The sequence below is a fragment of the Nelumbo lutea genome, chromosome 7 (genome assembly GCF_056320005.1).
Source record: "Nelumbo lutea isolate HS-2025 chromosome 7, American lotus-T2T, whole genome shotgun sequence".
In the NCBI taxonomy this organism is placed as follows: Eukaryota; Viridiplantae; Streptophyta; class Magnoliopsida; order Proteales; family Nelumbonaceae; genus Nelumbo; species Nelumbo lutea.
This window is the reverse complement of record NC_142690.1, coordinates 35,968,409-35,981,837: the sequence shown is the minus strand read 5'-3', so window position 1 is coordinate 35,981,837 and position 13,429 is coordinate 35,968,409. Positions and strand designations below refer to the sequence as shown.

The 13,429-nt window shown below is 37.4% G+C and overlaps 1 protein-coding gene across 1 annotated transcript in view; it reads right to left on the bottom strand.

Moving 5' to 3' along the window:
* The window catches only part of RECA1 (recA DNA recombination family protein), a 39,501-nt gene that overhangs the window by 25,325 nt on the left and 747 nt on the right, over nt 1-13,429 (bottom strand). The window contains exons 2-3 of the mRNA XM_088955672.1: nt 8,446-8,537; nt 8,068-8,143 (exon numbers count right to left, since the gene is read on the bottom strand). Of these exons, the coding sequence (XP_088811798.1) occupies nt 8,068-8,143; nt 8,446-8,537 (168 nt within the window). The remainder of the gene's footprint in view (nt 1-8,067; nt 8,144-8,445; nt 8,538-13,429) is intronic.

The following is a 13,429-nucleotide window of genomic DNA, read 5'->3' as shown; positions in this document are numbered from 1 at the left end:
CTTGCAATGTTCATGTTCACAATCATCAGAGACATAAGTTTGAGCCTAAAGCACACAAGTGTGTCTTCTTAAGATATGCCTCCACACAAAAGGGGTATTGTTGTTTTGATCCGGTTCGTGGCACTCGCTTTGTTTTCAGAGATGTCACATTTGCTGAATTTGTTCCTTTCTTTGGTACTTCTCCTGAGGGGGAGCATTTAGAGGAGTTATTTGCTATGTCACCATCTGTTCCTCTTCTGATCCCTATTGAGTTCTCTATTGAGTCTCCTCTCATCGAGTCTTCTATTGGGTCTTCTTCTTGTGTTCCTGCTCCCCCTCCTGCTCATCCTCCCACATTTACTTCACATCCTATTGTCCACAGGTGGTACTAGAGACAAAGACTCAGGGATGTGCAAGTTGTTTGCTATGTCACCTTCTACCACTTTTGATACCTTTATTGACACTGATTTCCCTATTGCTCTACGCAAAAGCAAACGGAAGTGTACAACTCATTGCATTTCCAAACACTTGTCCTACAACCTTCTTTCCCCCATCTATTATTCCTTTCTTGCCTCTATTTCTTCACATATAACTCCCAAATCTATCCCAAAAGCCTTGTCCAAACCAGAATGGAGGGATGCTATGATGACTGAATTAGATGCTTTGCATAAGAACAATACTTGGGAAATTGTGGATTTGCTTGCAGGAAAAGAACCGGTTGGTTGTAAGTGGGTGTTCACTATCAAGTATCATTCAGATGGTACAATTGAAAGGTTTAAGGCCCATTTGGTTGCTAAAGGATATACTCAGACTTATGGTATTGATTACTTGGAGACCTTTGCCCCAGTGGCTAAAATGACTTCAGTTTGAGTTTTGCTCTCTTTAGTTGCTACTTTTTATTAGCCACTATGTCAATTCAATGTTAAAAATGCTTTCTTGAATGGAAACCTACATGAAGGGGTGTATGAGAAAGAGATGCAGGGAAAAGTCTGTAAACTGAAGAAGTCTCTTTATGGCCTCAAGCAATCTCCTAAGGTCATTGTGGGAAGAAAGAAGCTCGTGTATTTTTTCAGACAAGGGAAGAACCCTGGAAGAACTGTTAGACCTAATCCTTCTAAGGGTTGTCCACTTGCTAAAATCTTTAGAGTTGTTTTCAGACTTTCCTATGGATGACTTACAAAGAAATTGGAAAGAGATTGCTTCCATCGCTAGGTGCAAGAGGACTCTTTGTCCCTCTTGGTCCCCCTCTCCATTGGGTGTTATAAAGTTAAATTTTGATGGCAGTAGTGTAGGGAACCCAGGGCCATCAAGGATTGGAGGAGTCTTCAAGAATGAGAAAGGGATTGTTATTGCTTTGTTCTCTGGCCCTATTGGAGAAGGCGACTCTCTTAGGGCTGAGATCCTTGCTGCGCTTGAAGGAATTCGTAGAGCAAAGGAATTAAATATCAGCCGTTTGATCGTGGAAGGTGATTCAAAGGTGGTGGTTAGCTGGCTGAAGAAAGAGGATAGCGGATTGTGGAACTATAACAATGAAAAGAAGCAATTCTTATGGTTATGTAGGGACACTGAGATACAATACAGTTGGGTGAAGAGGAGTGCCAACTCATTTGCGGATGGGCTGACCAAGCAAGGGGTGAATAGGGAGTCTGTTTTTTGGGCTAGTCTTTAATTTTTTCTCTTTGTATTCCCTTTGTTTTCAGTTTTTGGAAAGCTAAGGCATTTTATCTCCCCTCTTGTATCCATAATCCTTCTTTTCTTTTAATTAATGAAGCTATTGTTATTGATCAAAAAAAAAAATCTCCTAAAGCTTGGTTTAACAAATTTCAAGCTGCCCTTGTTACTTTTGGTTACACACAGACTCAGTCTAATCATACCTTGTTTGTTAGGAGGAGAGATTCCTTAGTGACCCTTTTGATTGTCTATATTGATGATAATGTGGTTACTGGTAATGATACTCAGGAAGTTACCCATCTCAAAAGATTTCTTAACACTAAGTTTGAGACTAAAGACTTGGGTGAACTCAGATATTTCTTGGGAATTGAAGTTGTCAAGTCTAAGGATGGTATCTTCATTTCTCAATGTAAGTATGTTCTTGATCTTCTTGCAAAGATTGGAAAACCAAGTGTTAGACCAGCTTCCACTCCTATAAGCCTCAATCATAAGCTATCAGCTACTAATGGTGAACTGTTGACTGATAGGGGAGTGTTCCAAAGACTGCTTGGGAAGTTATTATATCTTTGCATGACTCGACCAAATATTTCCTATGCAATTAGTGTAATTAGTCAATTCATGCATTCTCCAGAGATACACATTTAGCAACTGCTGAGAGGGTTCTGTGTTATTTGAAAGGGACTCTAGGGAAGGGTATCTTGTTTGCTAAGCATTGACAATGAAGCTGCAAGCATACACTGATGCTAATTGAGCTAGATGTATTGATGATAGGAGGTCCACTTCAAGTTATTGTGCTATGGTGACAAGGAACATTGTATCATGGAGTAAGAAGTAGTCTGTAGTAGCTAGATCCTCGGATGAAGCAGAGTACAGGGCAATGGCACATGGAGATTCAAAACTTTTGTGGTTGAGATCACTTTTAGAATAATTGGGTATTGACTGTGAGAAACCAATGATACTAGATTGTAACAATCAGGCTGAATGGGAGGGGAGTGTAGAGAGACTAGGCTGAATGGGCCCTAGCCCATTACTATCTTATTGTTAGTTCTTCCTTGTTGTTTTCTTCTTAATGGGCCTTTAATCCTTTTTTATGTTTTCTAACTATGTTGATGATGTGGATGCCCACTTAAGGGCAGACTTGTAATTTATCTAATCTTAGTAAGATTAATAAAAAATTAGAGAGGTGGAAGAGGAGATTATCAAACTCCTTTCTCTCTTCTTCTCCATCATTCCTTCTTCTTCTTCTTGTCTTCTTCTTCTTCTCTTCCCCTTCTGCTATAATCTGAAATTTTTTTACTGTTTTTTCTGGACTGCATCACATCTGATTGTTTAGCAAATTTTAAGCCTTGTAACAAAGCCATCAATTCAGCCTTTAGTTTGTCCCCTTCTCCTATAGGTTCCAAGTACATAGCCAACATTTTGCCTGAGGAATCTCTAAAAACACCACCAATACCCAATATTCTCAGGTTACCCATAGAGTTCCTGTTAAAATCTAAATTTATCTTATCCCTTGCTGGGGGCTTTCATTCCATCATCTTCCTTTCCTTTGCTTTAGAAGAGCGGGCCACCAAATTCATGCCCTTATTATATCAGCCGTTGTAAAGTAAATTTTGGAAGATATCAAGAGTTTTTATCCAATGAGCCACTTTTAATCTTCCTCCTTTGACCTATGTTTCTCATTAAAAATTCTTGCATTTCTGTCCTCCCAAATGGTCCACACCACTACTGCTCTAACCATTTTCTACATTATTACCCCTCTTTCTGTTGGCTACCTTAGGAAGTTTGGATTGAAGAGGCTGACTACATCTTGAGGAGTTGTCTGCTTGCAACCAAAAAGAGAGCAAAAAGACTCCCAAATAAAAAGCACAAAGGGACAAGAGATAGTAAGTGGAGTAAGGATAAAACAAAAGAAGCACACATGGGGAAAGGCATTTATTCGGACTCCTCTTTTCACGCATTTCACAAGTTTTCACTTTCCCAAGAAGCACAATACTTAAACTTTGGATGGTATGTGCTTACACCAAATCTTTTTCACAAGGATACTTGTATGCAAACATCCTTTGATCCACTTGCACCACAACCCTCCAAAACCAGAACTTCTCAAGATGTTAATTAGGAACTCCCAATCCACTAGATCATAGGTTTTTCTTTTTTTTATCAACAAAAGATTAATTATATTACCAGGTGAAAGAAATAAGTTACAACAGAGTGGATATCCATTCACCCAAGAATACAGAACCGTAATACAACAATGCCCGATAACAATTTACAATAGAGCCCAAAACAATTGCTGCCTAAATACCCCTTGCTCTAGAATGTCAGCCATCCTACTTGTCCAAGTAAGAGAGGCATCCAAGTCCATTTTCAGGTTTTTTATCTCCCTTAAGGCATGTCCATAAATCCAAGGTACGTTATTTCTAGAAGTGGTCCAAGAAATAACCACTTTGGAGTCTCCATCAACTTCCAGGTTTCTAAAGTTTGATTGCTTAGTAAATTTCAAGCCTTGTAATAGTGCCACCAGTTCAGCCTTTAGTGAGTCCCTTCTCCTATATGTCCCCTTCTCCTACCATTCTCTAGTTACCCATAGACCTCCTGTCAAAATTTAACTTTATCCCTTGTTGGGGGTTTCCATTCCATCATCTTTCTTTCCTTTGCTTTAGAAGAGTGTGCCATCTCACTCCATGTCCTTATTATATCAGTCACGTAAAGTAAAACTTTGGAAGATATCAAGAGTTTTTATCCAAATCATTGTTGTCTTCAACCTCTCACCCCAATCCCCATAGTGGCGCTTCAAGTTTTTTTGTAAGCCACACTTTGTGCCACTTCCCATCAAAGGGTACATCAACCGATCAAGCAACCAGGTATGGCTTCACCTCTGCCACCTTGAGCTTCACTGCTCGAAGGTTACTAGTCTCAAATTCAACTAGAACACCGCCCAATGACTCTGCTATCTTCTCAAAACATGGAACCTTCCACAGGTTGAATGGAAGACCAAGGTTAATTTCAAATGTTCCCACATCCAGATCTCCAATACTACAAGAAGGGAACCAATTTTTTATCAACACTAGTCCCATGCCAGTCTCTACTATATAGAAGTCAATCTTCCCGCCGTCAATGTCCAATAATGCTCTCCTTTCATCAAACGGAAAGAGATAAACTTCAGAGTGAGCTTCCATTTTTTATTTAGTCTATTCCAGGATAAACTCCCAATCTATCATTTTGTTTGGAGCCTTAACTATCCTTCGCTTCTCTCAACCTTCTCTGTCATTGTTCAATACCATTTTTTGTAGATTAATGGCACTACTTATTATTAAGCCCTGTGAGTTTTCAGGTTGCGAGTGTTCTTTTGCTTTTCCCCCATTCTCAACTGTCTTACTTGACTCCAAAGAGGGCTTCAATAAAATATTCATAGCCACTCATACATGGAACAAAGTATGAGCCCCAAACATCAATGTGTATCAAGTTGAAAGCAACATCACTCCTTCTATTACTTATAGGATATATGTACATTGTTTTCAGAGATGACAAACTTCACATTGCATACTCAAACCAGACACAGACTGACACAAGTTCGGAAACAAAAACTTAATGGACTTAAAAGAAACATTATCAAAGGAAACAATGCCACAACTTCAAAAGACTCGAATTTTCATCTTGACATGACTCAGTTTGGAACAGTATTCCTTGCTCAAAGGCTTGATCAAAAAGATAAACTCTATCAGCTTCATGCCCAGTTCCAATCGTCCTCCCGTTTCAGGTCCTAGAAAACACCATGAGAAGGGGAAAAGGTCACTGAACAATTACAGGATTTGGTAGAGAGCTAACAGATAAAAGGTTTTTGTACAACTGACGAGCGTGAAGAACAAAGTTCAAGGAAAGATCACGAGTAAGCTTAACTTACCCTAAACCAAAGATTGGGGTCTAAGATCAATCAGCTATAGTGATTTTGCCATCCCATGGAGCCAATTTATAAGAGGTGAAGTGGCAAGGAATACCAGTCATATGTGCGCTAGCTCCAAAGCCCACAATCCATGAGCTAGTAGAAGATGATTAACAAGTGCAATACTTGTTTTTGCAAAAGCACTAGAAGGATTAATAGAGCTAGTAGAGGTAAAGGACTTCTCAAGCTAAGTCAGTAGGATCCTAAGTTTCTCCATCAAAATAGAGGGATCATGTGTGGGGGATTGTACATTAGAAGGACAAACAGCTCCAATAGTAGCAAGATGAGCATTACCCTTCTTTGTTATTTTAAACTTTTCAGGCTTCAAATGTAGATTCAATTTCCAACACTTGTCTTTCGTATGTTTTGGCTTATTGCAATAATCACATACCACTTCATCATGCTTTTCATTAACACCCTGTCTGTTTGTACTCGACTTGAATTTTCAAGACATGTTGGTGGAATGATCCATCACTGAGGTCTGCATCATGGCAACCCTTCTACTCTCCTCTCCCTGTACTAAGGAGTACGCAGTAGCAAAAGAAACAATATTTGCACTCAAAATATGTTGTCAAGTAAAATCGTACTCATCATTCAACCCTGCCAAGAAGTTAAACACTCAATTCTTCTCAACATACTTCCGATATTGCTCATCATCCTCAGGGTTCTTCCATTCCAAGGCCTTCAAATGGTCCATTTCTTCCCATAGAGAATGCAAAGAAGAGAAGTACATGGCTACATATTACAAGCTTCTCTTCAAAGTTGGTAGACTCGGTTTGTATTTTTTGCCTGAGAGTATATAGTTATAAATCGATCCCAAATATCCTCAGTACAGTAGTGGAGAGGAACATGTAGTTATGGGCAATATGTGGCTGCATCGAACACACCAGCCATGGCATAACCAAGGAATTATCTTATTCCCATTTAGTAAGTTTGGGGTCATCAGATTTCAATTTCCCCTCTTTACCAGTAATAAATCTCAGCTTACCCCTCCCTCCAATAGTAAGCTTGGCTAATTGAGACCACTCTAGGAAATTGGTTCCATCAAGTCTTAGTGGTTATCATACCACTAGAGACATTGACATTGCTAGGAAGCACTCTGGAAATAGTCTGTAACTCCTTGAGCATGTCCATTTGAGTTGGGTAGGCTTCTTAATAGCTCTACAGCACTCCAACAACCAACCGACATGCACAAGACCCACCAAAAATGGGAAACACTCAATTGGAGTCCAATAAAAGGCCCAAAACTAAACTAGCGGCAATATACGAGGGGGAAAAAGCCTCCCGAAGAAAGATTAGGGATTATAAAATTGTGGAACCACTTACCATACCTTCAAAAATGTCAAACGAACCAAACACAAGTTTCAAACAAGCATCGAACTCAGACAAAGAGGTAAAAATCCAAACATTGAACCAATAATTTTATGTAATTTCCGATTGTAAAATCCGGGAAGATTTGTAGGAACATCAGGTGAAGATAAGAACCATACCAAAAGTCCCTAAAATCAAGGCACACCAAAGTAGACCAATTTCAACGGTTGTCACTGTTACCTGTACTGACTGCTGGCATCATCTGGTTGTGATCTAATATCGGCGGGTCTTCTTGAGTTCAGGAGTTAACAAAAAAACTAATCCAAGGTTCCTTCCCACTCCGATACCAAGTTGTAAGAGTGTGGGAGGAAGAGGAAAAAAGGAGACAAAGAAGGTGTGTCACTATTCACACCCAAAACATTACTTTTTATATTAAATATAGTAATTACATTTATGTCCCTATATGGGCGCCCAAAATACAAATAAAGAGAAACGACAACAATACCCCTAAGCCAAAAACATATTCTCAACACTTGATATTGTGCAAAGAGTTCAGTATGCATTTATGTAGTCTCTTTCATTGTACCAGACAGATAGAAACACCTGGTCTTGTTTATGTTTAGATCAGGAGAGCAATGAGTTTGAGTATTCCAGATAACCCCATGAGTATCTTATGAACAAAAAACCAATAAGCTTATCCAAAAGGATATAATTATAACATGAAACTATCAATTAAATAACAAAGGTAAATCCCAGAATATTCTTGTAGAAAGAGACTCAAAGGTAGTAGTGGGCTGGACCAGCTGGCTGAGAACAAACAGTCAAGGTTTATGGGAATACATGGACATAATGAAGGAGATACAAGTGCTGTCAAGGGAACTAGATGTCACATTTCAATGGGTAAGAAGATCTGCAAAAATTTTGGCAGATTCATTTGCCAAGCAAGGAGCAACTAGATATCAGATGTTCTTCAGACTTTTCCAAATATTTGTAATATTTTATGTAATATAGGAAAGGCGTGCAGGGCATTTGTAAAGAGGGATATCTTTGTAGGTGTACTTGATTATAAACTTTTCTTTTTCATTTAATAATAAAATTCTCAGTTATATATAAAAAAAAATATCAATTAAATGAACAAGAGGAATCAGAAAGTAAACAGATTTTACCTCTACAATTCTCCCTTTTGGAAGGCCACCACCCAGGGCAATGTCTAATGTCAAACAGCCACTTGGAAAAGTTTCACTGCACCAAGCACACTTATTAATTTAACTCTACTTTCTGGATTAAATCATAAGTGGGGTATATGATGATGCAAGGGCCATCGTCATGGAAAAATATAAAATACTAAAAGACATGGATACTGATTAGAGCCAAGCCCAAATATCCAGAAAGAAAGATGCAACATCCATGCCCTTCTTTTCCTGATCCACAAAGTCCATGTCCTTTTCCACTGCAGCATGCTGTGGATCCATCATCTAACACTTATCTATTACAGAGATGTGCATAGACAAGAAGAAAATTTGTATGAAGGATAGATAACATACACTAGAGCTCCACCAGCACTTCCCAATCTTGTAACGCTTCCTTTTCCAAATGAATTGTTTATGTCATTCATTGCTGCTTCCAATGCTTTTTGCTGGGAGAAATTATTAAAATGGAGATCTTTTTTATTATTGTTAACCATAAGTGTTTAAGTAAACCATTTTGCATCAGATTAGTTTTCATTTGAAGGAAAAGTTAATGCAATCATGAGATTACAAAATTAAAATAATAATGATGATGATAATAATAATAATAATAATAATAATAATAATGTTCTCTGTACTACAAGTATTCGTTGATAGGACAAATAATGTTCTCAGCCAGTTTAACCTAAGTTTGTAAGCCAAAACAATGCCATGGATGCTCTTTTTCTGACAAATATGTGGTAATATTTTTATTACTGTCTGTTGAGAAAATGTTCATACCATCTTAAACAAAAATTGCAGAATACTGTCTTTGTTGGCACATACATTTTGCTACATGAAGAAGATGATAAGCACTCCACATAGCTCTAGTCAACAAATAAAATAACCACATAACTGCTTATGTACAATTATTAAGATCCTTGGAAATTTAAAAAAAAAAAGAAAAGGCGTCTTAAAAATTGTCATATCCCTCCTCTGGGACTAAACAACTTCTTGAATATTCTTGTTTTGGGTTTTCACTTTGGACAATTCATTAGCCCAGTTAAAATCACGGCAATATCACTGTACCCAAAACCATACTATGCAATTGAGGCAATACCAACCACTTCACTAACAAGTCAAGTCAATACTCATGATGCAATCACTTGAGACAACTAAGCATCAACTAGGTTGTCGAGCTAACTAACAACTAACAACTACTCAACCTAATCAAACATAACGTTATTTTTAAACTTTATGTTTAAAAAGGATTGTTTGACAGTATATAAATAGAAATAACGCATATAATAAAAGAAGATGGTCACTGAGTTCTTTTTTCTTCCAATTGGTGGTATGCTTGTAAGGAGTTGCTGTACACAAAAAAGCAAGCAAATGGTCAAAGATTGAACTCTTCCTTTGAAAAAAGAACCCTATAACTCTTTACCCTAGCCTAACCCAGCCTTCTATATATTTTCTAAACAAAGATTGTAAACTATATGTTCTATGTCACTCTTTTATTGCATATTCGTAGGCTATGTTTAACTAATATATGAGATTCAATAAATATCATAAATGATGATGCAATAGCCAATGCTAGAAAATCTGTGGGAGAGACATCAGATTTTGCAATTACAATGGGTTTTCACCAAGGTTCAACACTTAGCCCTTATTTATTTGCATTGATCATAGAAGAATTGACAAAACATATTAAGGAAGAGGTCCCAAATGCATGTTCTTTGCTAATGACATTATTTTAACTGATGAAAATAAACAGCAAATGTATTGTGCACAATTAATAATAGGGTGGTGGGGTGTGTGTGTGTGTAATGCAATGGTTTATATCCGTTGTATTTTTTTTATGAATAATAATAAATTTACCCCTTGCTTAGTTAACATATCTAACAAAGTATTTGCTGATCTCCCCACCCACTGTACAGTGACCAACATATTCCTTGTCAACCAACTGAATTTCTTCATTTCATTCTTGTATCGCCACATAGCTTCAGAATTTTTCAACCAACCCACCACCACTTTGGAGTCCCCCTCAATTATTAGTTGTTGTACCCCCAACTGGTTTGCAAATTGCACCCCTTGTACAGCAGCTAAAAGTTCTGCCCTGATGGAGTTCCCAAATCCCAAGGGACCTGAGTAAAGCAACAAAATCTCTCCCTTCGCATTTCTCAAAGCACCCCCCATTCCGGATAAATCTGGATTACCCATGCTACTTCCATCAAAGTTCAACTTTAGTGAGCCTTCGGATGGAGGAGACCAGGTTGTAATTGATTTGTCCTTTAGAGATGAACACCTCGCTACTGCTGACCAATTTCTCCAAATGTCATTAACGGAGAATTGATGAAAGATTTCCAAGGTCTTCAGCCAAAGTATTGCCCTATTGTAATCTCTTTTTATTTAATCATTCAATGAAATCATTTTGTGTTGCTGTTCAAAAAATAAAAAAGAACATATGATAGTAACTTTAATAATAATAGGAGCGCTAATGAGGATACACTTAGGATTGGAAATTAAGAGATAATGTAATGTGACCTTTTTTGGTACCTTGGTTTGATAGTTAATGACAAAAGAGAGATTGATGAGGATGTTGCCCATAGAATTAGAGTGGGATGGGCAAAATGGAGAGGTGCATCCAGAGTATTATGTGATAGATGAACACCACTTAGATTGAAAGGAAAATTTTATATAACTTTTTAAGGCCAGCTATGTTGTATGGAGCAGAATGCTTTTTTTATTTATTTTTTAAGGGCTACACAACAGGGGGTAGCCCATCCCCAACCCAGGTGCAAGCGGGATTCGATCCCAATTCTCAGCTACACCCAGCAGGAGACCTTACCAACCAGCTGGTTGGCACCTTTGCTTGTACGGAACAAAATGTTGGGCAATCAAGAAACATGTCCAAAAAATGAGTGTGGCAAAAATGTGTATGCTGAGATGGATGAGTGGAAAAACTGAAAAAGAATAGGATCATAAATAAAGTGATTTGAAAAGAACCTAGGAGTAGATCCAAGAGGTGATAAAATGAGAGAAAATAGAATAACATGGTTGGGTCACGTGCATAGAAGACCAACAACAACACTTGTAAGAAGAAATGATCTATTTCAAGTTGAAGGGGCTAGAAGGGCTAGGAACAGACCTAAAAGGGCATGGGTCGAAATAGTTGGAAATGATTTAACTGCCCATAATTAAACAATGGATATGGAATTGAATATAACAGAATGACAAAACAGGATTCATTTTGCCAACCCCATATAGTTGGGATGAGGATTGGATGATGACGATGACAATTTTAGGACACGAACAACTAGCCAGCATAACCTCACTGCATTAATAGCAGTGAGTGGATTGGGGACAGGCCTAACCTTTGGCATTTTTGCATGAAATGACTATTCTCATATTCAAACCCATATCTCATGCTATCAGCCCAAGATTTTACCGTTGCACCAAGCAATGACCCCTGTTGATTTACTGATTCAAAGGAACCAAGTAGCAGCTTCAATAGATGATTTGGTCAATGCAAAGAAGACCATCTACAGCACCCATAAGAAGTGATATGTTACAAGTTGATGGGGCTAAAAGAGGTAGGAGCAGACCAAAATGGGCATGGGTTGTAGTACGAGATGATTTAAGGGGTCATAATTTAACAATGGATATCGCACTGAACAGAATGGAATGGCGAAACAGGATTCATGTAGCCAGATGATGAGGATGGTGATGGCAATGATCTGCATACTTGATATGGAAGTAGGTATGCACTATCAGATCTACCTCCATAAGGTTAGCATAGTCTGCCAGTAATAAACAATAATAACCAAATATGACTTCATGACAATACTATCATAAAGGTACAGCCTTCAAAAATCTATGAATTATAAATTATTTTGCAGGGGTTCACAACCATATCAACTTTTGCCAGAATAACCATGGCTATTTTCCCCCGTCAATTTTTTCCCCACTTGTTTCAATGCCTAGACAAGTTAATCTCAGTTCAGATATTGTGCCTTTCACATCTAAACTGCATATTGATTGAAATAGTACAGGCTTCTTGTTAAGTATTTGATAAACACGTCTTCTTGGAAATAAAAGGGACCTACTACTGCAAGTCTGCAAATCTCTTTACAAGTTTTCCAATGTCCTGGAATTAAATTAACTACAGAGATCATGTTACGGTATCTTTTTTTCTCCTTAATACTTAAAGCATGTAACTGAAAAACTGACCAAAACAGTTAAGACGTAAGAAATGTTTTAGTCACTATGTATTTAAAAAAAAAATGGAGGAGAGTGGCCCAAGCAAAAAGGAAAGTGGCCATAGCATCTTCTTTAAAAATCAATATATTTTCACTCTTTAGAATATAAAGGACTTCTCTTATTCTATAAACAAACCTATAGCATCAAAACTGAAAATATGAAAACAATTAAAAACCAATGTATACACTTGAAATGTCAATTCTGCAATATGTAAGGTATAATTTCAATTAGATTTACACTCCTAAATTGGCAACCCCATGATAATGTTTGTTGTCTTTGGACAAAGAATTTATACTTCCAACCAATGCCTGAGGTAGGATTTACAGAACACTCCAGCAAAATCATGCAGCCATAGGCATCATTCAAGAAAAACCCCAGATTGGATTCAAATACTGTAGGAGAGACCCAAGTTATAAGTTACATATTTGGTGATAAATTTGGATTGGTATTTGCATCTTACAAGCAGAATTCAGCTAAGGGTTTACATTGAAATCAGAATTTTCCAATCTACATGCTTGACATTAGAGAAGAAAAAAGAAAGCTTGAGGTTTTTTTATAATAGATAGACTTTATCATTATGAAGTTTCTGAATGCTGTGATCATGAGTTTGCTTTCTTCCCATCAGTTCATAGTTGTAAAATACTAAAATCACTTCCAGCACAAAAGCTTCAAAAGCAAAAGTAGAACACGAATGAACTATCAAAAAAAAAAAAAGCAGAACATAACTGCAATCCAAACAAAATCAAGAAGGTTTCAAATGGAGTTTCCAATACGTAGTTGTATAATGTAGAGAATAGTATATGGAATAACAAATATGATAACTGATAATAATTGAAAACCAATGTGCTCCAAGTCTGAATGTATACTTCCAACTAATGCCAAAGATGGGATTTACAGCATTCCAGCAAAACCATTGACCATTTACATGCCATTCAAGCAAAACCAAAATCGGACTAAAATACTGTAGGATGGACCAAAGCTAAAAGTTCTATCATTGGTGTGAAATTCGTTTCCATTGACCATTACACATGGGCGTTTCTTCTTCCTACCAATTCCTAGTTACAAAATCACTTCAATATTAACACTTCAAGAGTAAAAGCAC